This window comes from Engraulis encrasicolus, chromosome 5 (genome assembly GCF_034702125.1).
Source record: "Engraulis encrasicolus isolate BLACKSEA-1 chromosome 5, IST_EnEncr_1.0, whole genome shotgun sequence".
NCBI lineage: Eukaryota > Metazoa > Chordata > Actinopteri > Clupeiformes > Engraulidae > Engraulis > Engraulis encrasicolus.
The window spans coordinates 9,395,955-9,417,074 of NC_085861.1; the positions used below are offsets into that span (position 1 = coordinate 9,395,955).

Genomic DNA, 21,120 nt, shown 5'->3' on the forward strand with positions numbered 1-21,120 from the left:
GCAGGAAATGGTCAAAAAAGGTACTGCAACTATGCTGCTCATTGAAACTGGGCTGCCTATTGCCAAATTTGATCTTTACATGAACATTTACTGAGTAATGAACAAATATTTTCTAGTATGGTCCAAGTAGAGTCATTTTTACAGCTAAAAATGGCTATTTTTGGAAATTCAAAATGGCGGACCATGGAGATGATCCCCCTTTTCATGTATGAAAAGTGCAATTTTTCCATTCATAATGAATACTTACAATTGGATGGTGGTGGTAAGTATTCATGAAAAAGGTGACATTAGCGAATGGGCAGCATGAATTCTGTATATAAACAACTAAAATTCTCACACAGTGTCCCTTTAAGCATGATGCACAATCCGTCATTATAAAAGCAATTTATAACTTCTGCAGGCTTCCCTTTTTATACTTCACCCACAAGGGGGCAGTATACACAGATGGGTGCAATATGCCTTGAACAGGCACATTTTGACACTTCAGTACACCAGTATGTCTGTCTATCTAATATATACCAATATGCCTACTGTTTTTATGGTCAGGGACAACTCCCTCTGGTACCTAGCCAGAAGGTAGCAATGTATTACTTGTCAATCTTTATTGTTGAAGGCGGTGATGGCTCAGATGGTAGAGGAGCTGCAGCCGAAAGGTTCACACATAACTTGGAGATGTTGAAGACAAAAATATGAAATATGTCACTTTCCTGTGGTTACCCAATATTTTGCAGTACGTAAGCTCAACTTTTTCAGTGCCGTAGAAATATGTAAAATATATTTGTTGCCACACATCTATGTGCCCTCAGTCTAAAAATATATTTCAATATTTTACACCTCAAATATGCCATGCCATCCATGGTACGTGGAAAACTGGACAAAACACGATGTATTGTAGGTCATTATGATTGTAGTGCTTTACCATATGCATTAGTGTTCAAATGGTTCTTACAAATCCCAATTCAAATAACTGCTGTGTGTGTCATTTGACAACAAAATTGTCAATTCTGTTGAAAATAAACTACATTTTCATGAACAAAAAGAATCCAGGTAAAGACCCAGGGGTCTGTTACACATATGTACAGTCGTTTGAAATATTTAAGTGTGATTTTATTACTTTTCATGGCTATAAACCTGCCCACACCCTGTAAAAACAGCTGTCCCAAGGACAGACATCATCATTTCAATTGACTTAAAATGTAAAAATCACGGATATTATTGAATAATATCACCATGATGTGAAAGTCCATATTGAAGTGGTTCTGCAGATATGCACATAGCGCGTGTAGAGCAATATTTACTACTATTTTCTGATTGCTCATAGTTTGTCCACCATATTAGTCACCACCGTCAGATTTTTTTAAAAAGACAATAAAGTCAGGTATGCACAAGGTCATTGTCATTACTTAGGACCCCTTTTCAAACCTTTAGCACTTCTAAATACTTCACCATCACTGAAGCTCCTGTAAGTTTACTATTTTCTCTGGTACTGTCCCAACCATAAACTGTCAACACCGTCGGGTGTTTTAATAGTATTATGTTACATTAATGTTAATTATATATACTTTTTCAGAAGCGGCATGAAGCCCCAAAGAAACAGAGCGAAAACGAAGTGGCTAATGTGAGCAAAAAATGCATAATATGTAAAAGAGTGTTTTTTTGTCTCACACCGTCAGATGTCACCACCGTCCGATTTCGTTCCGCTCATCATCTTGTTCCATATTTTACTAAATTGTGCTGGTTAATGAAACATTACCAGACATGTTAGTAATAATTGTGAGCCAAACTTATACTCCAGCCTCCACTGAGGTGCATTTGGAGGATTTTTTTGTCACAAAACCTGACGGTGGTGACATCTGATGTAGTTCACAAAAAAGCATGTGTTTTACATGTTTTTGACAAGTTTTAAGAATATGCTTCCAATATGTATCTACAATTATGTTGAATTGTAAAAGTAATTAACTTAAATACAGTAAACATATTTTTTTACTTCTAATTCTGTCTGACGCTGGTGACAAAACCAAGAAAGAGCCCATTTTATGAAAAATGTAAAACATGGGGAGCTTGGCCAATACATTCACTGCACAGCCAAGACCTTCATCTTTGATAATACACCTCTATATTTTGGATTTGAACATCTTAAAACCTGTTTATGCCACATTTTCAATAATCTAGGCCTACTTCCTAGAGTATCTAACAAATGAAGAAAAAACACATGCACAAACATACTGTGCACACACAAAAATAAAGTGTTTATGCTAGATGTCATTGACTTGAGAGGGCTATTTATTTTGCTAAATGTAGGTAATAATTAGGTCACTTTCACCACCTTCAGATTACTGTCACCACCGTCAGTTTTTAAGTCACCACCGTAAGAAGGAGTTTTGGACATTTTAAATGAATGTGCTTACAAAATGTTCCTTTGGAGTTGTTGAATTATCAAAGTAATAGCAAATTTAATCCTACACGAATATTTGTGAAATTACAAAAAATTGTTTGATCTATTTAGGCATTAAATAAGCATTGCCTGACAGCACATATTTTTAAATTAGAACCCAGGTGAAAAACCCATATACTTAAAGTGTACTTTTTTTGACCGTACTTAGTACAAAGTGTACTATTTTCGGCGATTTAAAGTGCGCTTCATTGCACTATTAGTGCGCTGAAGCACTACTAAAGCAGTACTTCAGCACACTTGCAGCACACTGAGGATGCTAAATTGGCACCGCTTTTGGACAACTTTAAGTGCACTACAAGCATACTTTTGAAAGTATGCTCCAAACATGCTTTTCATGCATTCGTATGGCATTAATAGTGTGCTTGAGTACACTTCTATAACATTTTATTGTTACTAGAAGTTCAATAAAAGTATATTAACTTCATGCTTCTTTGGACAACATTGGAACATTTTAAGTATGTAAAAGGTATATCATATTAAGTATTGTAAATATATAACAGGTATGCTTGAAGTATATTTACAGTACACTCCCAAGTACATGAAATAATATAAATGTAATACTACAATCCATGCTGGTCCTCAGAGCTTGTACATTACACACAGCCACATGTCACAGTAGTGATACAGTATGTATGCCTAACACGACTGATATTTACAGTCATTGCAATGTTACAGAGATTTCAGATACACATTTCACTTTATTACAATCTTATTCCACCTTCCTGCAGTTGATCACTTAAATTGATCATTATTGGTGATCCTCTATTCTTTGTTTGAACAACTAGTTCCAACTTACCTCTCTCCATGATATCATGGGAAGGGTGAGCCTATATATACCAGAACATATACGTGACCATCATAATGACGGTGGGAACATGGTCATTTTTTGTGTACCACTTTAAAATTTTAAAACTCCTACAATAAACACAGAATATAACAATGAGTAATATTTTCATGCAAACCAAAAATATTCCTTCAGGATAAATGGCTTTCTGTTTGAGAAATTTAGCTCCAAGAAGTGCATTGCATGCTGAGACATGTATGATGGTGCATCATGGGTAAATGCACTTTGTGTAAGCACACTTTGAAGATATTTGGGTGAAGTACAATCATGGTGCACTTAGAAAAAGTGTACTTGCAATATGTTAAAGCGATTTACTTTAAAGCGCACTATAGAAAATCACACTTCAAAGACATTTGGGTGAAGTGTTATCATATTGCACTTTAAAAAAGTACAATTGCAATATGTTTTTAAAAAATACACTTTTAGTAAGTTCACTATTAGAACACTATTAGTATATTCCTCTAAATACACTTTAGCCAAACATCTTCGAAGTGCACTTGAAGTATGGTTCGCTAAGTGTACTTTCTTTGAGAGCAACTTAAATACATCTAATTTTAAGTACACTTTAAATAAGCATATTGTAAACATACTTTTTCTTAGCACAAAAAGCACGAGTGCACTTTTAACATGCTAAGTACACTTCAGTCATGCTTTTATTGTACTAAATTGAACCACGTTTTCACCTGGGAACACATGAAGCAGTATTAAAATAGAATGAAAGTGAATTTTCAACATTTAAAGGCGTATGTGTGAACCAAAAAACACACACAATCACTTAAAAACTCCAGATACATATGCAACCAAATCAATACACTTGTTATTGCTTTTAATTGTGTCTGACGGTGTTGACAAAAAACAAGGTATGATCAGAGCAAAACCTGATTTCTGAAAAAAAATAAAAATGGGGAGATTGGCCTTGTACATTTCTGAAAAGCCAAGACCTTTGTCTACGAGGATATACCATATTATTTTGTAATTCACTTCGTTTTTTTCTTTCAAGATTGCAACCTGTTTTAGCCACTTTCTCAAGAATCAGTAATTTGTGTATTCATGTAGAACTGTCAGACACCTTAATTGTCCTCAGGATTAATAAAAGTACTCTACTCTACTCTACTCTGCTCTACTCTATTCTGCTCTGCTCTACTGTACTCTACTCTACTCTTCTCTACTCTACTTCTCAGGGCCAGGCCATCTGGAACGGTGTGTGGAGCCTGTGGTATGCGATGGGAGAGTACAAGATCCAGTCCCCCCAGCAGGTGCCCACCACGTTGGCCGTGGCTCCGCACGTGCGCAGGCTGCGGGTGACGCTGGACTGGGACCGAGGGGAAGTGTCCTTCCACGACGCCCTCATGGACACCTGCCTGTGCAGCATGACGCACACCTTCACAGAGAAGGTCTTTCCCTTCTTCTACAACTTCTGCGTACGGGCTCCACTCCAGGTGGTGACGGAGAAGCCAGTTGTAGTGGTGGATTAGCCCAGTGGTTCCCAAACTGGGGGTCGTGACCCTTAAGGGGGTCGCAGAGGTACTGAAGGGGGGGGGGGGGTCGCAGACAAAAGGGACTTGTATTCACTTGTATGGTTAATAGATGTACTGTATGCTGTCCGGTCTATTTCTAGTAATATAATCGGACAAACCATTAGTGGAGAATCTAGCAATATTAGTGGACAAACTATTGCTTTAGGCTAGGCAATTTTTGTCCATTAATATTGCTAGATTTTCCATTAATAGTTTGACCGATAATACTGCTAGAAATCCATTGCTACGCTAAGAATATTCTTAAAATATTCTTAAGTCCATAGGGAGGTCCCCACTGAAAACGTTTTGGAACTACTGGATTAGCTAGCTGGCTCTTCCTGACTATCTCCTTCGTTCATGCACTGATCTAATGGTTCATTCCAAACCTCTGCTTATGATTGTGTCATCTATTATTGTTATTGTTGTTGTTGACTGTTCCTGAATAGGTACTGTATATATATCTGTGTGTGTGCGCGCGTGTGTGTGTGTGTGTGTGTGTGTGTGTGTGTGTGTGTGTGTGTGTGTGTGTGTGTGTGTGTGTGTGTGTGTGCGTGTGTATTTGTGTGTGTGTGTAACGGTAGGGACACATAGGAGGTGAAGCGAGCAAGGTGAAGAGAGGCAAAATTCATTGGCAGCTCAACCGTCATCAGGTCGTCGTGGCGAATCAAATGGAATGTCACAGTTATATTGTTGATTTGGTTGGACCGCTGCAGGCGAATTCCCTCCTCATTTGCATAACATTAAACTTGGTTTAATGATTTCGCTTCGCTCCTGTTCGCTTGCCTTCGCCTCTCTCATAGGAATGAATGGCGAAGTTCGCTTCGCTTGGCCAAATTCTCGTCTATGTGTCCCTACCGTAAGAGAGAGAGAGAGAGAGAGAGAGAGAGAGAGAGAGAGAGAGAGAGAGAGAGAGAGAGAGAGAGAGAGAGAGAGAGAAACAGGCAAAGAGACAGAGGGGAAGAGAGAGACTGTATAATAATAATAATGAATACTGTGTAATGAATACTATACACATATATTTTTTTGTTTCGTTAACTACCTTCAGTCTTCAATTGTTACCACTTTAGTATGGCACTTTTATACACCAAATATTTGCCTTGAACTTAATGTTGCTGTATAAATTATGTATTGTTCTGTAATTAAAAATAACTGTTTTGAATTTTGTACCATGTAGATTTACTGATTCTTGCAGACAGATTTTCCAAGCCTATTTCAGTGTTTTGAAGTGTGTGTGTGTGTGTGTGTGTGTGTGTGTGTGTGTGTGTGTGTGTGTGTGTGTGTGTGTGTGTGTGCGTGTGTGTGTGTGTGTCTGTGTGTGTCTGTGTGTGTGTGTGTGTGTGTGTGTGTGTGTGTGTGTGTGTGTGTGTGTGTGTGTGATGAGAACATTTCAAACAGAGTAGTATCGGTATGGTATCGTATCGGCTGATACTGCACAATCGGATATTGGGTATCGGTATCGAGTCAAAAAATGGTATTGGTGCAACAATAAAATTAAGTAAATGTAACCCATACATCTATGTATTTCGAGCAATTTATTTCGGAGAAACTGATTCCAGGAAGTTGCTATCGGGTATGACACCTCTAGATACTGGAGCCTCTATGGTACGATACTGGACTAAAGGTCAAGTCCTATAGTCTTCTAGTGCTACCAATACTGTATGATTGCCTTCATATTAGATCGCTAAAAATGCTTGTCACCTGCTTCATTGTCTCTCAATGCCTGGCAGAGAGGTTTCTGCTGAGTTTTCTTTTTTTTGGCCCAGTCCAGTCCTGAGTTAGGCTACTCTTGTTTCCCAAAGTACAGGACTGTCACTCCTTCCCTTTGACACAACCAACTCTGAGCATTGCCAACAATGCCACCTCAATGTTTTCAGATGTTCCATTCAGTAACTGATGACTGTATCTGAAGATGTACACCACCTCTATCTAGACATTAAGTCAAAACAGCACCTTTTTATCTGTGAAAATATTTGTATTCAATGTAACTTCTGTAATGATGTTCTGCTTTTGCGCCTGCTGCTCTCAGCTCTCAGCCCTGTGATGCTGCATGTCGTCTCCTCCGGTTGCCAAAGCAGTTGGACTTGCGCAGCAGATTCCAGGACCTCAGCAGTCTGCTCTGGACCCCCACTCCGGCCTCTGCTGCCTCTACTGCCTCTGCTTCTCTCTCCCTCACTCTCTGCTTCTCCATCAGCTCCTGCCTCAGAGCCTCCTGCCTGTGGGCCTTCATCATGTCTGTTATGGCGTTGTGATATGTTGTGTTTCCTTTATTCATCACAGCTCCGCCGTCATCACTTCTGGCCACTGGTCTGAGCTGCTGGGCCTGTCCAGTGAGACCTCTGGCGTATCCCTTGATCACATGTGCTGTCATGGAGGCGTGTTGACCTGCAGAGCTGGAAGGCAAATTCTGTGAAACCAGAAAAGACGCCCATTAATCCAATAGGTGTTCAGTAGAATCAGACATCCAAACTAAATACTCTTCACCCAGCTGAATGCATGGCTGTAATGATAAACATACAATTCTCCCAATTCAACCCCTTAGATCAGGGAATGTCAAACTCGGGCCCGGGCCAAATTTGGCCCATGAAGCCACTCAATTCGAGACGTTTCGGGCAAACACGCCCCCTTCTCAGACATTTCGAGTCTGTCATTCTTAGCCATTTATTTCGAGATGTTTCGGGCCACCACAGCCCCTTCTCAGAATCTCTCTTATCATCTAATCTGGGGTGTACTCACTTTTGTTACATGTTGTAAAACGTTAATGGCTGTATTTTGATTCTATGAAAAGATATACTTACAAATCTGTAAAAATGTGAGGGGTGTACTCATGTGGCATACTGTATAGCCTAGGGGCCCCATACCATCTTGATTTGGCTTTGGTTGTACTACCTGTCCATAATTTTTTTTACATGTATGATTGGTATTTTATATCATTATGACAGAGAGAGAGAGAGAGAAGGAGAGAGAGCTTGGGAAGGATTGGGATATGAGGACTCCGGCCGGATTTGAACCTGTGTCCTCATGGCCGGCTGCCCATATGTGTCACAGGTGTATTGGCAGAGTGTGCCACAGTATCCCCCTACCTGTCCGTGATCCTGACTGCTCATCATGGGTGTGAGTTTGGCGTTGGCCATCATGCCGTTCCTCTTCTCCACAGCGAGCCCGTCCATCGTCAGCCTGGTCCACAGGGCCTTCTCCTGTTCTCTTGCCAGCGCCACTGATCTCCTCTCCGCATAGCGCTGATCCCGCTCCCTCTTCAGGAGAGCGGCAAGCATCCTCCTCTCCTCCAGGAGGACTGCCAGCTGCATGTTCTTACCCCGCACCTCTGCCACCCACCAGGCCTTCTCACACTCCCGCTGGGCCTGCAGGGCAGTCTCCTCCAGGGACATCATCCAGAGGGTGGGAGCCTCCACAGCTATGGTTCTCCGTCTGCAGTCTGGAGGGCCCGGGTCCAGTGTTCTCATCATCTTTACCTTTTACAGCTTCTACTTTGACTGTATCTTCTTCATCAGTCGCGCATGCTGCTCCTTCTAGCAATCTTATTACTTGACAGTCTGATAATGGCTGTTTCTTCTCTCCCACGTCTTTTAGGCAGCACTAAATATTATCAAATCAACAATATCTAATGATATAATAAACTAATAATTCAAAAATCTAACAGTGGATTTCTTTGTGTATTTTTTTTTAAGTCTCTCTTGTTTCTTGACATCAGTACTACACATAATCTGTAATTAATCAAGCATAGAAATGTGCACAGTAGGCTCAACAGAATGTTGATACATTGTTTATAACGTTCTTTTACACACAATCAATGAAAACGTCATAATTCCCATCAACTTGGCCAATGCGTTATGGAAAGCCGTTTCAAATGAATACATTCCTAGAGGTCAGCCAAGGCTATCCATAATTTTATTCTACCTTCTTACTATCTTACATGCATGATGTCCTCCTTCTAAGGATAAATAATTCCTCTCATCACATTCATTTATCCTTAAATGTAGTTGGACATAGCATTGCCCTACACCACCAGATTAAACCAGTGAAAATAAAATGCGATATAGGTCCGAAAACATTATTAAATATATGTGTATGCGTATATCGAAATGCAGTGCAATGGTATTGTGACTAAATAAGAATCTATTTTGTACTGCTTTGTCAAGTTTATTGACAATCCGCAGGACCAAGCTTTTCCACAGATACAATGCTAACAGTCAGGTCTGCACCAGTTCTCACAATAAGGTGGCGTAATAGGCTACAAACATGAAACAGCCCCATCCAACCAACAATGTGATCACAACATGCACACAATAACACACACACACACACGCTGTCATTCAGACGGCAGGCACGCATGCACACACATTCTCGCACCAACATAGGCCTACACACACACACACACACACACGCACACAGTCTCTCTCACACACACAGACACTTTTGGTCTAAACCGCACGGCCTTTTTTTAAAATGCAATTCCAGGCAGTGAATGAACTTAAATCATCTAGGTAGCCTATCCATCAGAAATAACCCCAGTTGATGAGCGGATAGCAGAACGTTTTGTTAACCGGTAGGTGTCGCCCTATTCACGCTATTTTCCGGGTGCTGGAAGTTTTATGGTGATGGAAGAGTTAACAGTGGTGGAGCTGTTTCTCCCCTGACATGAGAACTCTTTTCAGGACAGAAGAAAGGGACCGATAGGGCGGCAAGACAGGGGAGGATGTAGCTCCAATCCCTACTTTTTTGGAATACAATAGCAGACACATCAGAAACGCAGCGGTCGCTGATGTAGCAAAATATGGAGGGGGACCCGAAGCTCAAAGGAGTACGATACGTTTTGGTGGTTTGAAGTCACTTTTCAAGACCAGATTTGCTTTTAAAGAGAAGTCGTAACAATGCGTTGCACGGACACAAGCAGGTCCTTGGTGATTGTGCTTTGCCTTTTGGGATGTAATGTCTGGAAAGTGGTTACTAAAACCCTGCAAAAGGATAGTGATGCTAAAGGTAAGAGAAATCCCTTCAACTAACACTGATTAAGCTCTACGAAACAACATTATTCACATGTATCATGCGGATACATCGTTTATTAGTGGGGGAATGATGGCACAGACGAAGGTGGATGTCGTTACCAGGTATTGGAAAAACAGTTAACCATTTTAGTTGGGGTAACATCAAACTCGCTAGCCCGCTAACTTGGGACGGCTAATAATAGGGCTGAACGTGGAGAATGAAAATCCTGATTTTCCCTAACTCTGTCTCTAACCTAACCACTGTATTCAGAGTCATAACGTTGGTAGACGATAATCGAAAGATAAGAAAGAATGTAGGGTTTTTTTCAAGTTGTGTGCCATTATTTCAGCCTCACACAGGAGGGCAGATGAATTTATGATGCATCTTCAAGATGGTACGACTAAATCGAAGCATCCTTCCTAGTGGAAAGGAAGCGTGATGAATATCCACCCCAAAACAATCTCTTAAAAAACATTTGGCATGTAGATAGTCAGATTAATATGCTTCAAGAAAGCAGCTTGGATTTCATTTTCAAATTCATGATTTGAGACCTACTATGAACAATGATCAATCAACTATTTTTTTAATTTATTTTTGCTTTGTTGTATACATAAACATGTACATAATAGGCCTACGCATGACATAATCATAAACATGACAAATCATAAACATGGTCATCTTCAGAATCACAATTATTATGCTGGGGGGGGGGGGAAACACATTATTCAGCAAAGTAATGTTTATTTTGCAGTGTATGGTGAATGCTGACTGGCTGGCTGTAGTAGGGTAAGCTTGTGCGTGTTGGGGTGCAATGCTGACTGGCGTGGATATAGCCTTCTAGCTTCCAGTTGGCTTTTCTAACTGTTGCAAAACAGTGCTTTATTTAGACTGGTGCAGCCACGATGCATTGCAGCAAGGGAGATGTGGGGCAGCTTTAACACTTGCCGGGCATGTTTCTGCCCTTTCTGCATTTATCCCGAGTAGTACACACACACACACACACACACACACACACACACACACACACACACACACACACACACACACACACACACACACACACACACACACACACACACACGAGTGGTATTTCCCCCCCTCTGCTTCCTCTCTTATTGGGGTCCCTCAATCAGTACAGTAAGCTTTGGCAGATGGTCCTGCCCCCTTTCACTTCATTAGTATAGTGTGTGTGTGTGTGTGTGTGTGTGTATAACCAAGATGACATGTGTGTGACACCGCAGCAGATGAGCCCCCCGCTTAAAACAGAGCTTAATTCGTTCTGGAGAGGGTGTGTGGGGTAGCGCCTGTGTGAGTGTGTGTGTGTGTGTGTGTGTGTGTGTGTGTGTGTGAGTGTGAGTGAGTGACGTGGGGGGTTACTATTGTTCAGTCGTGGCTCTGGGGCATCCGGTGAAGTGGGGGCAGGGAGGCTGGTAGGGAAGCCCTCTTCACTGCACACAGCACAGGGTAGTGTGTGTGTGTGTGTAGTGTGTGTAGTGTGTGTGTGTGTGTGTGTGTGTGTGTGTGTGTGTGTGTGTGTGTGTGCGTGTGTGTGTGTGTGTGTGTGTGTGTGTGTGTGTGTAGTGTGTGGAGGTACTGCTGCTGTGCCTCTGTCAGCAGATGAGGAGGATGGAGTGGGCCCTGTGCGTGTGTGCGTCTGCTTGTGTGAATGTGTTAGTTAGAATCCATGGTTGTGAATGTGTGTTATGCGTGTATCAATTTGTGGCAGGGGTGTGTATAGATGTAACTGCCTGTCAGGAATGCACATGGCATGGGGTGGGAGGAATGCCCAAGCTCTGCATATGGCGTCCGTCCGTCCGGTCCCCAAGGTACGGAGTGTGACTACTGGTGGGCACTGCAGAGACGGATTATGGCGCTGTGGGCCCCTGGGCCAGAAAAGAATATAGTCCCGTGTCTCCCCCCCCATTCATGGGTGTTGCTAGTTAAATGTGCATTGTGTAAGATTTTTGGTAGTTTTTTTTAATACACATATACTTGTTTTTTGGACTTTTTCAACTTTATTGATGACAGGACAGTATGAGAGGTGGACAGGAAGTGCAGGGGGAGAGAGATGGGAAGGGGCAGGCAAATGACCCGGGCTGGGAATGGAACCCGGGTCGGCCGCATGGCAGACAAGTGCCCTACCGTTAGGCCACGGCAGGGCCGATTTTTAATTTGTTTATTCCAGAATTCACACTGCCCATTCACAAATGCTACCTTTCATGAATACTTACCACCACCATTCAATTCATTATGACTGGGAAAATTGCATTTTTACACAGTGCACCTTTAACAAAATCATGCAGGGTTTCAGGCCAGATCCTATGCTGTTGGGGGTTTGGGAGTTTGAAATTTGAAAATACAGTTGTCAATAAAGTGATTTTAACACAATTTGCGAATGGAAATTTTGAGGCGTGCGTGTGCTTCAGGGCCCCCTTGACTCTTGGGCCCTTGGGCCAGGGCCCAGTAGGCCTGTTCAGTAATCCGTCCTGGTTGGTGGGTGGCTTAATCATAATGCCAATGAGGCACATGTCGAGTGTGAGTGAGTGCAGCTAGCTTTGTTGAGCAGTGCCCTAAAGTTGTGTTCACTCTGGTTGAACCATAAAAGATGTGAGGGTTCGAGCTACAGTGGTGTGGTGGCATGGCTGTTTTGCTGCTCTGACAATACAGCAGAAGATGCAGTGTTACTCAGTCAGCACGTTTCACAGTGAGGAGTGATTTCATATGTGGCTGGCTGTCAAGTGTTATGATGGTACCTCCATTGCGGCTGTTGATCAACTTGTGGTGCTTGTTTTTTTTTTGTTCTGTGGTGTTGCACACACACACACACACACACACACACACACACACACACACACAGACACACACACACACACACACACACTCTCTCTCACTCTCTCTCTCTTTCTCTCTCTGCTGATCAACTTATGGTGCTGGTTTTTTTTTTGTTCTGTGGTGGTCTCACTCACTCACTCTCTTGGGACGGTGCCATTGCCACTACTCAATGGATACTGCCGTATGGAACCGTGAAAAGACATGTGTTCAAAGGGCAGCATACATTTTTATTTAGCACTTCTGCTGTGTGTGTTCAGTGAACAGGCTAGCAAAAGCAACACCCAAATCACAAGAACACCAAGATGCCAAATTCATATATTTCAGCCCATCATAGTGTGTTAAGGAGGACCCTCTGACGTATTTCCGTTTCTGAAAAGGCGACTGATCCTGTTGGCTTGGCTTGCCTATTATATAGCACGCACGCACACACACACACACACACACACACTATTATACCATTACGGTCATTGCTTGGGGAAGGAACTGGCATGCGGCCTCCGTAGTCATCTTGGAAAGCTGCCTTGATGTGGGATCTTAAAAGGCACTTTTACCACTTGGTTTAATGTGTAGTTTGGAGAGACACACACTTTTAGGACAGTGTGTGTGTGTGTGTGTGTGTGTGTGTGCGCGTGAGTGTGTGTGTGTGCGCGTGAGTGTGTGTGTGTGTGTGTGTGTGTGTGTGTGTGTGTGTGTGCGCGCGTGAGAGAGAGAGAGTGTGTGTGAGTGATTGTGCGTGCGCGAATGTGCGTGTGTGTGTGCGAGTTTGTAGGCTCATACTATTTTTCCTTCTCACTTTCTCACAATGCTATGCACACACACATGCAATAAGAGTGCTTTAATGGAGTTGTTAGGGGTTTTCCTGCTGTATTCCGGACTTCTTGGTCTGAAACGGCTCAGGAAGTCAGATACTTCACCACTGTGCAGCCTGTCTAAAACTCTCTCTCTCTCTCTCTCTCTCTCCCTCTCTCTCTCTCTCTCTCTCTCTCTCTCTCTCTCTCTCTCTCTCTCTCTCTCTCTCTCTCTCTCTCTCTCTCTCTCGTTGTTTCTCATGCAGACCTAGTGGAAGAGGAAAAATCCCTCACCAACATATCATAGGCAGCACAATAACACACACACACACAGAGAAGAGTAGTGCGCAAACACAGGCACAGACAACTATTCAAAAATGCACCCATAAACACACACACACACACACACACACCCACTGTATAATCATTGAAACACACACACACACACACACACACACACACACACACACACACACACACACACACACACACACATTTACAATCTCGTGCTCACATCAATCACCCGGGTTGCCGGTGTAGCCGTCGAGTGCCCAGCCGATTGAGCCACGGCTGGGACAGATTTTCAATTTCCATTTCAACATGCGGCTGTGTATTTCTCATGCTACCCTTGGCTAGGGGTGGGCGATATGACGATATTAAATCGTGAATCGTGATATTGAGTAAAAGATCGTCTCGAATCTGCCATAGTGGAGAAATCGTATAGATCGTCTTGCAGTGAGGATGTTTATTATCAGTATCAGAGTGACGTTTTCTCACTTGTGTTGTTGTCTTCACTTTATTCTTTACATTATTGTATTCCAAATAATAAAAACAACAAAAAACAACTTTCATATACTTGCAAATTGTAATTTGCAGTCAATAAAATGTTAACACACTGATGATACTCTCATAAAGTGTACAATTGGAATTTCCAATTGTACACTTTATGAGAGTATCATCAGTGTGTTAACATTTTATTGACTGCAAATTACAATTTGCAAGTATATGAAAGTTGTTTTTTGTTGTTTTTATTTTTTGGATGGAAGATCGTGATAAAAAATCGAAATCGTGATTTCATGTTAAAAAATCGTGATACAACATTTTTGCCATATCGCCCACCCCTACCTTGGCATGCCACTATAGAAAGCTGAATATGTTGTTGCAACAAACAAAATACTGTTATGCTGTGCCAATGTTGTACGCTCATGGTATGCCCATTTATTCAGACCGGAACTGTTTACCTTTGTTCCCATGGCAACTCATTATGTGCCCTTATCACTGTAGAATCTAATGCCGTTGGTAGTGCCCTCTGGCACCACGCTGAAGAGCAGCTGGCACATGATCAAACAGTGTTGTTGACACATTTCAGGTTAAAAATTAAACGACGTGTGTGTGTGTGTGTCTGTCTGTCTGTCTGTCTGTCTGTCTGTCTGTCTGTCTGTCTGTCTGTCTGTCTGTCTGTCTGTCTGTCTGTCTGTCTGTCTGTCTGTCTGTCTGTCTGTCTGTGTGTGTGTGTGTGTGTGTGTGTGTGTGTGGCTACTTGATGTGCAGGCAAGGTGTGCCTCATCAAAGAAAACACAACATCCCTGTCTAATCTTTCTGTGATGTGTGTCATGTTACATTACCATTTTCCGCCCTCAGCGTTTCTCAAGGCGAATACATTCCGATTCGCGTTCCGTCTGATACACTTAACGGAAATGACGGTTGTCGCTCACTCCCGTGTCAAAATACAATTCATCATGGAAGATACTGTTCGTTATGTTGACTTTTTTTTTTTAGTTACCCCTACCTCTTATACCCATAGTGATTGTCTTTGGAATCAAAAACTATACTGTTATTACGGCGAGTCTGCAGTTTGACAGATATGACACAAATATGGCGGTCATTGAGTGTGAAAAGTGCACGGTAACTCCACACTTGTTTGAGGGTGTTATCCGGGTAGTGTACTGTACACTTCACCGCCGTGATTGGAAATAGAACGCCCTGTGTACCCAAACACAGTGCGGAAAGGGTGGTAAGTACGGGTATTGGAATAGAGTAGTTTTTCAAATAATTTTTCATTGAGTAGTACACGCTAACAAAGACACGCATGATCTGATGAGGGCTGTAGTGAGAGGCAGGGGGGCTTCAGAGACACACAGCTATTTGCATATGGAAATATGGATGAGTTCACCTCTAGGCCTGCATCCAGTGTCTGCTCGTACGTATGTAAACGAGCACTTGTGTGTGTGTGTGGGCGCGCGCGTGTGTGTGTGTGTGTGCGTGCGTGCGTGCGCGTGTGTGTGTGTGTGTGTTATCCTGAGTCATAATCTTTATGTCGTAATGGATTGCAGAGGATGGCGTGTGTGTTGGTAACAGCATTTTACCAGTCAGATGTACATGTACGCAGACTATTGACACCATAGTGAGATGTGTGTTGCATGAAGTGAACTGGAGGAAGGGACCTGCAGCAGGTGACAGTGAGGCTGGCTACTGTGACTGACAGTGGTATACTAGGGGGGGACAGGAAGTGTGTGTGTGTGTGTGTGTGTGTGTGTGTGTGTGTGTGTGTGTGTGTGTGAGTGTGAGTGAGAGAGAGAGAGGATGTGAGTGGAGACTGAGAGATGGAGAATGACTGTGGATAATACACTGCAAGTTTGCCTTCTCTCTTTCTTTCTTTCTTTCTTTCTTTTCTCTCTCTATCTCTCTCTCTCCCTCCCTTCCTACGTGTGTGTGTGTGTGTGTGTGTGTGTGTGTGTGTGTGTGTGTGTGTGTGTGTGTGTGTGTGTGTGTGTGTGTGTGTGTGTGTGTGTGTGTGTGTGTGTGTGTGTGTGTGTGTGTGTGTGTGTGTTGGGGGAAGGGAGTAGAGGGGTAGCATACGAGGCTGCCTGCCTTCTTGTCTGATCCACATCTGCTTCAGCCATTTGTGAGAAACAGGAACACGAACACACACACACACACACACACACACACACACACACACACACACACACACACACACACACACACACACACACACACACACACACACACACACACACTCCAGTAGCTCCTTGAAGGAATGCCTACAGTAAGAGACGTCAATGCTTTCACAGACCCACACACACACACACACACACACACACACACACACACACACACACACACACACACTCTGTCTCTCTCTAGTAGCTCCTCGAAGGAATGCCACATACAGCAAGAGACGTCAATGCTTTCACAGACCTACACAAAAACACACACACACACACACACACACACACACACACACACACACACACACACACACACACACACACACACACACACACACACACACACACACACACACACACACACACACACACACACTACTGTAGGCTGCTGGAGTGAGTGTGCTCTCCTCTGTCAGGTCTGCAAAGAGGCGGAGCAGGGAGCGAAGCACTGGCTGAGGCAGAAGGCAGAGATTGCTTACTCATCCAGTGTGTGTGTGTGTGTGTGTGTGTGTGTGTGTGTGTGTGTGTTTTTGTTTTTGTGTGTGTGTGTGTGTGTGTGTGTGTGCGTGTGTGTGTTTGTTTGTGCGTGTGTATGCTCAACTATGCTTGCCCGTGTGTGTGTGGCTCAACTGTGTTTCCATGTGCCTGTGTGTGTGTGTGTGTGTGTGTGTGTGTGTGCGCGTGTGCGCGTGTGTGTGTGTGTGTGTGTGTGTGTGTGTGTGTGTGTGTGTGTGTGTGTGTAAACAGTTTGGTCCACTCCCCTCCTGACTGCCCTCTCTCTCCAAATGTTTTCAGTCCCAGGCCAGGCCCTCCTCCTCTCTCACACTCCCCCTCCCAGCTGTCTGTTAGGCACGCTGCATCGATAACAGCCTGTTTATACCATGAAGCTATTTATACGCTCTCCTCTTCTCCCTCCTCCTCATCTTTCTCATCTTCATCCTCCTCACCCTCCTCCTCCTCTTCGTTTTCCTCTTCCTCCTCCTCCTCTTTCTGACCTTCAATGACCTCTGTCTCTCTCTCTCCACCTCTGTCTCTCCACCTCTGTCTCTCTCTCTCCATTTGTCTCTGTCTATCTCTACTTCTCTCTCCTCTCTCTCTCACTCGCTCTCTTTCTCTCGCTCTCTTACTCTCTCTCTCCCTGTCTCTCTCACCATCTCTCTTTCTTTTGCTCTCTTTCTCTCTCTCTCTCTCTTTCTCTCTCTCTCGCTCTCTCTTTCTTTCTTTCTTTCTTTCTTTCTTTATTTCTCTCTGTCTCTCTCTCTAAAGGGCCGTATACACACGTCGCTGCTAGTTACCCGCTTTGCGAATGAACTCAATAGAATATCAATGTGTTCCAGCGAGACTAGCAGGCGAGTACTGTACAAGCGATGCGATGTGGGCGGATCCCGAGTTGAAAATATTTTATCTTCGAGCGAGGTGAGTAAGCGAGTTACCAATTGGAAGGCAGAGTTCAGTACTTCTCGCCTGTTCATTGGCAGTTAAAGCCGCGGGAAATTTCAGCGAACGTTCCATGAAAGAGAGGCGAGTAGGCGAGCAAGCGAGAAGCCAGTAAATAGCAACGATGTGTGTGTACGGCCCTTAATGTCTTTGCCTTGTCATCTCTTCCATTCTCCCTCTCCTTCTCCCTCTCCTTCCTTCTCTTCCTCCTCCAGACAGACATGCTTTCTCTCTCCATCCATCCTCAGGCCCTGTGGGGGTTAATCAATAGCCTGCCTGGCTTTTTCCAGACATACATGTGCTGGCTAGTCCAGGCTCCACACACACGCACACGCACACGCACACGCACACACACGCGCACACACACCATCCACCAGGCTCCAGTGTAACTGTAGATCAATCAATGCTGGACGTGTGTGTAGTGCCTGTGTGTGTGTGTGTGTGTGTGTGTGTGTGTGTGTGAGTAGGTCAATCGGCTATGACCCTGTGGTTAGTGAGAACCAGTGCAGTGCAGCTCACTGTCTCCACCCTCAGTTAATGATGAAACACACACACACACACAAGCGCACACACAAACACACACACACACAAACACACACAAAGGTAGCCACAGACCTGAACATATGCACACCAAACTGGAACACACACACACACAGTCTGGCTCTGCCATGTGTATCATGTTCTCTTGGCGTCATGGTTGTTTGGAAAGCGCTAGACACTGGGGGTGGCAACGTGTCTGCCTTCCTCCTCCCCGCCCCCCTGTTCCCCTTCCTCCTCCCCCCTGTTCCCCTTCCTCCTCCCCCCTGTTCCCTTCTTCCCTCCAAGCATTCGCCAGTTCTCACTGCCCACGCCATTCGCCTCCCCTCCTCCTCAAACTCACCTGCTTCTCTCTTTCCCTCCTCTGCTTTCTTTTCCCCTCTTCTCTTCTCTCCTTCACCCTCGTCTCTCCTCTCATTTCCTCCTGTCTTCCCTCTCCTCTCCTCTCCTTTCTTCCTTTCCTCTCCTGTCTTCTCCTCTCTTGTCTTCTCCTCTCTTGTCTTCTCTCCTCTCCTCTCCTCTCCTCTCCTCTCCTCTCCTCTCTTCTCATCTCCTCTCTCCTCTCCTCTCCCCCCCTCTCCCCTCCTCTCCTTTCCTCCTCTCCTCTCCTCTCCTCTCCTCTCCTCTCCACTCGACTCCTCTCCTCTCCTCTCCTCTCCTCTTTGCTGACCTTACTAACTCCCTCTGTCTGTTTCTCTGCCTCTGTCCTTCCACCCCCCTCTTTCCTCTCTTTCCTCTCTTTCCTCTCTCTCTCTCTCTCTCTCTCTCTCTCTCTCTCTCTCTCTCTCTCTCTCTCTCTCTCTCTCTCTCTCTCTCGCTCTCGCGCTCTCTCTCCTAGTCCCCCCCCTCTCTCAGTCCTGTGTGACTGCAATGCAGTACTCTTCTGTGCTGCTTGTTTCCTGGTGTGGTTGAATTGCTGGATTATCCATATACTCGCCAGGCAATCTGATTGGCACACCCACACACACACACACACACACACACACACACACACACACACACACACACACACACACACACACACACACACACACAGAAGATGGCAGTAAATGGGACCGTTAACCCCTTTAGTGCTGTGCCTTAGGTCTCCAATAGAGATTGAAAACACACACACACACTTCTGTCCTCTATGTGATGTCAACTTGTTTTTCATGAGACAATGTGCATCCCCATCTGCTGGTGTTATGTACCCTACAATGATATTTATGGTAACGAGATACTAGCGGACACACACAGTCACATACAAGCACACACACACACACACACCCACACACACACAGTACATCCATCCTCCGTACCATAAATAAACCCGCTGTGACAGCCATGATATCTCAGGACATTAATCCAGGAGGTCAGGGCTGAATAGAGCGCACACGAAAATCTTGCCCGCGCGCACGCACACACACACACACACACACACACACACACACACACACACACACACACACACACACACACACACACACACACACACACACACACACACACACGTGTGTACAGTGTCACGCTCACACATACGCATGGGCATTGCGCTTACAAACACACACACACACACACACACACACAAACACACACACATTGCAGACACACACAGATGTGTGTACAGTCTCCCTCTCTCTCCACACACACACATGCACACGTACACGCACACACGCATAGCAAGGCCTGTCACTAGGAGCGCTGGAGTTGCCTAGGTCACTGGAGTCCTATGTCCCCATAAGCCATGGGCTGCCAGCCTGGCCATCAATCAGCCCTGGTGACAGGTCATCATTGGGGAATGGCAGAGGAAGTGGAGGACCGCTGGTCACCAGCTGGGGAGGAGTGTGTCCTGTCTGCAGTGTAGTGTAGAGGACTTTTTCTAGGCATTTTTGGCGTGAGGGACCATCATGGCAGGTTGTGGGAGGGTGAAGGGGGGAATTTACTAGGGGCGCTCAAAAAAGTAATTTATATATATTAAAAAAAAAAGAAGTATGAGGGTGCACCCGCGGAGGTATGAGGGTGGAGCGCCCCTATTTCCCCGTTCAGAAAAAGCCCTGGTGTAGAGTAGTGTGATATGGTATCACCCTGCTATACAATATGACGAGCTAAATATTTGTTACAATGCAAATGGCCAAAATATAGGCCAGTAGCGCGACTGGAGAGAGGCAGTGGCTACGTTTACTTGAGGCATTTAATTCAGAATTAACTCACACTTTAATTCTAAATAAAGCTGAATTCCGTTTTGAAGACGTCATGTAAACACTTCACAATTCAGAATTAAATGAAAGATCAAAGTGAACTCGACATAATTATTTCATTTGGAATTATTCTTTCTGAATTAAAAACGTCATGTTAACGTAGCCATCGAAAATGGATCAGGTCCGAAGCGTCTGTTGCTCCAGAAACAAGGTCAACACACGTACAGTGCGTGCAAACATGTCAAAGAGCTAGCAACGGACCGGCAGACCCATGGGCTGTGGTTTGACCAATTGGCAGTGGTGTATGGAGTTGTATGTACACAAATAATGCCCATTCTTTGACAAGGGGCCTCATGTACTAAGACTTCCGTAGAATCTTTGCACATGTGAACATGTGACAAGATACATATGCTCTTAACATGTCAAATGCATCAGTCCATGCATTAACTTAACACATTTTCTGTCAACAGTCAAGTCCGTCTTAGTGAATCTAAGTACTGTACCGGTATTTGCGTGAAAAGCTTTTTTGTGTAAACTTTTTTTGGAAAACTTTGAACTTGATAGTTAATTGGCCCCAG

At 44.0% G+C, this 21,120-nt stretch overlaps 3 protein-coding genes across 3 annotated transcripts in view; 2 read left to right on the plus strand and 1 right to left on the minus strand.

The window, feature by feature from the left end:
- Positions 1-5,975, plus strand: part of LOC134448921 (nuclear factor 7, ovary-like) — a 30,888-nt gene extending 24,913 nt beyond the window's left edge. Inside the window, exons 7-8 of the mRNA XM_063198628.1 lie at positions 4,481-4,823; positions 5,398-5,975. Coding sequence (XP_063054698.1) covers positions 4,481-4,774 — 294 coding nt within the window. The 3' untranslated portion in view covers positions 4,775-4,823; positions 5,398-5,975. The remainder of the gene's footprint in view (positions 1-4,480; positions 4,824-5,397) is intronic.
- A 798-nt stretch (positions 5,976-6,773) lies between these two features.
- Positions 6,774-8,554, minus strand: LOC134448294 (uncharacterized). The gene is made up of 2 exons (XM_063197980.1): positions 7,897-8,554; positions 6,774-7,220 (listed from the first exon to the last, which is right to left on the minus strand). Exons 1-2 carry the CDS (start codon positions 8,278-8,280, stop codon positions 6,846-6,848), a joined length of 759 nt encoding a protein of 252 aa, XP_063054050.1. The 5' UTR covers positions 8,281-8,554; the 3' UTR covers positions 6,774-6,845.
- Positions 8,555-9,507: 953 nt separating this feature from the next.
- Positions 9,508-21,120, plus strand: part of fam171a1 (family with sequence similarity 171 member A1) — an 83,126-nt gene continuing 71,513 nt past the window's right edge. Inside the window, exon 1 of the mRNA XM_063198629.1 lies at positions 9,508-9,814. Within this exon, the coding sequence (XP_063054699.1) occupies positions 9,706-9,814 (109 nt within the window). The 5' untranslated portion in view covers positions 9,508-9,705. The remainder of the gene's footprint in view (positions 9,815-21,120) is intronic.

Excerpts from the sequence above, each read along its gene's own strand:
- LOC134448294 (XM_063197980.1), bottom strand. The coding sequence starts at position 8,280 with ATGATGAGAACACTGGACCCGGGCCCTCCAGACTGCAGACGGAGAACC. Across the intron at positions 7,221-7,896 it reads GCAGTCAGGATCACGGACAG|AATTTGCCTTCCAGCTCTGC; the intron begins GTAGGGGGATAC and ends CTGGTTTCACAG.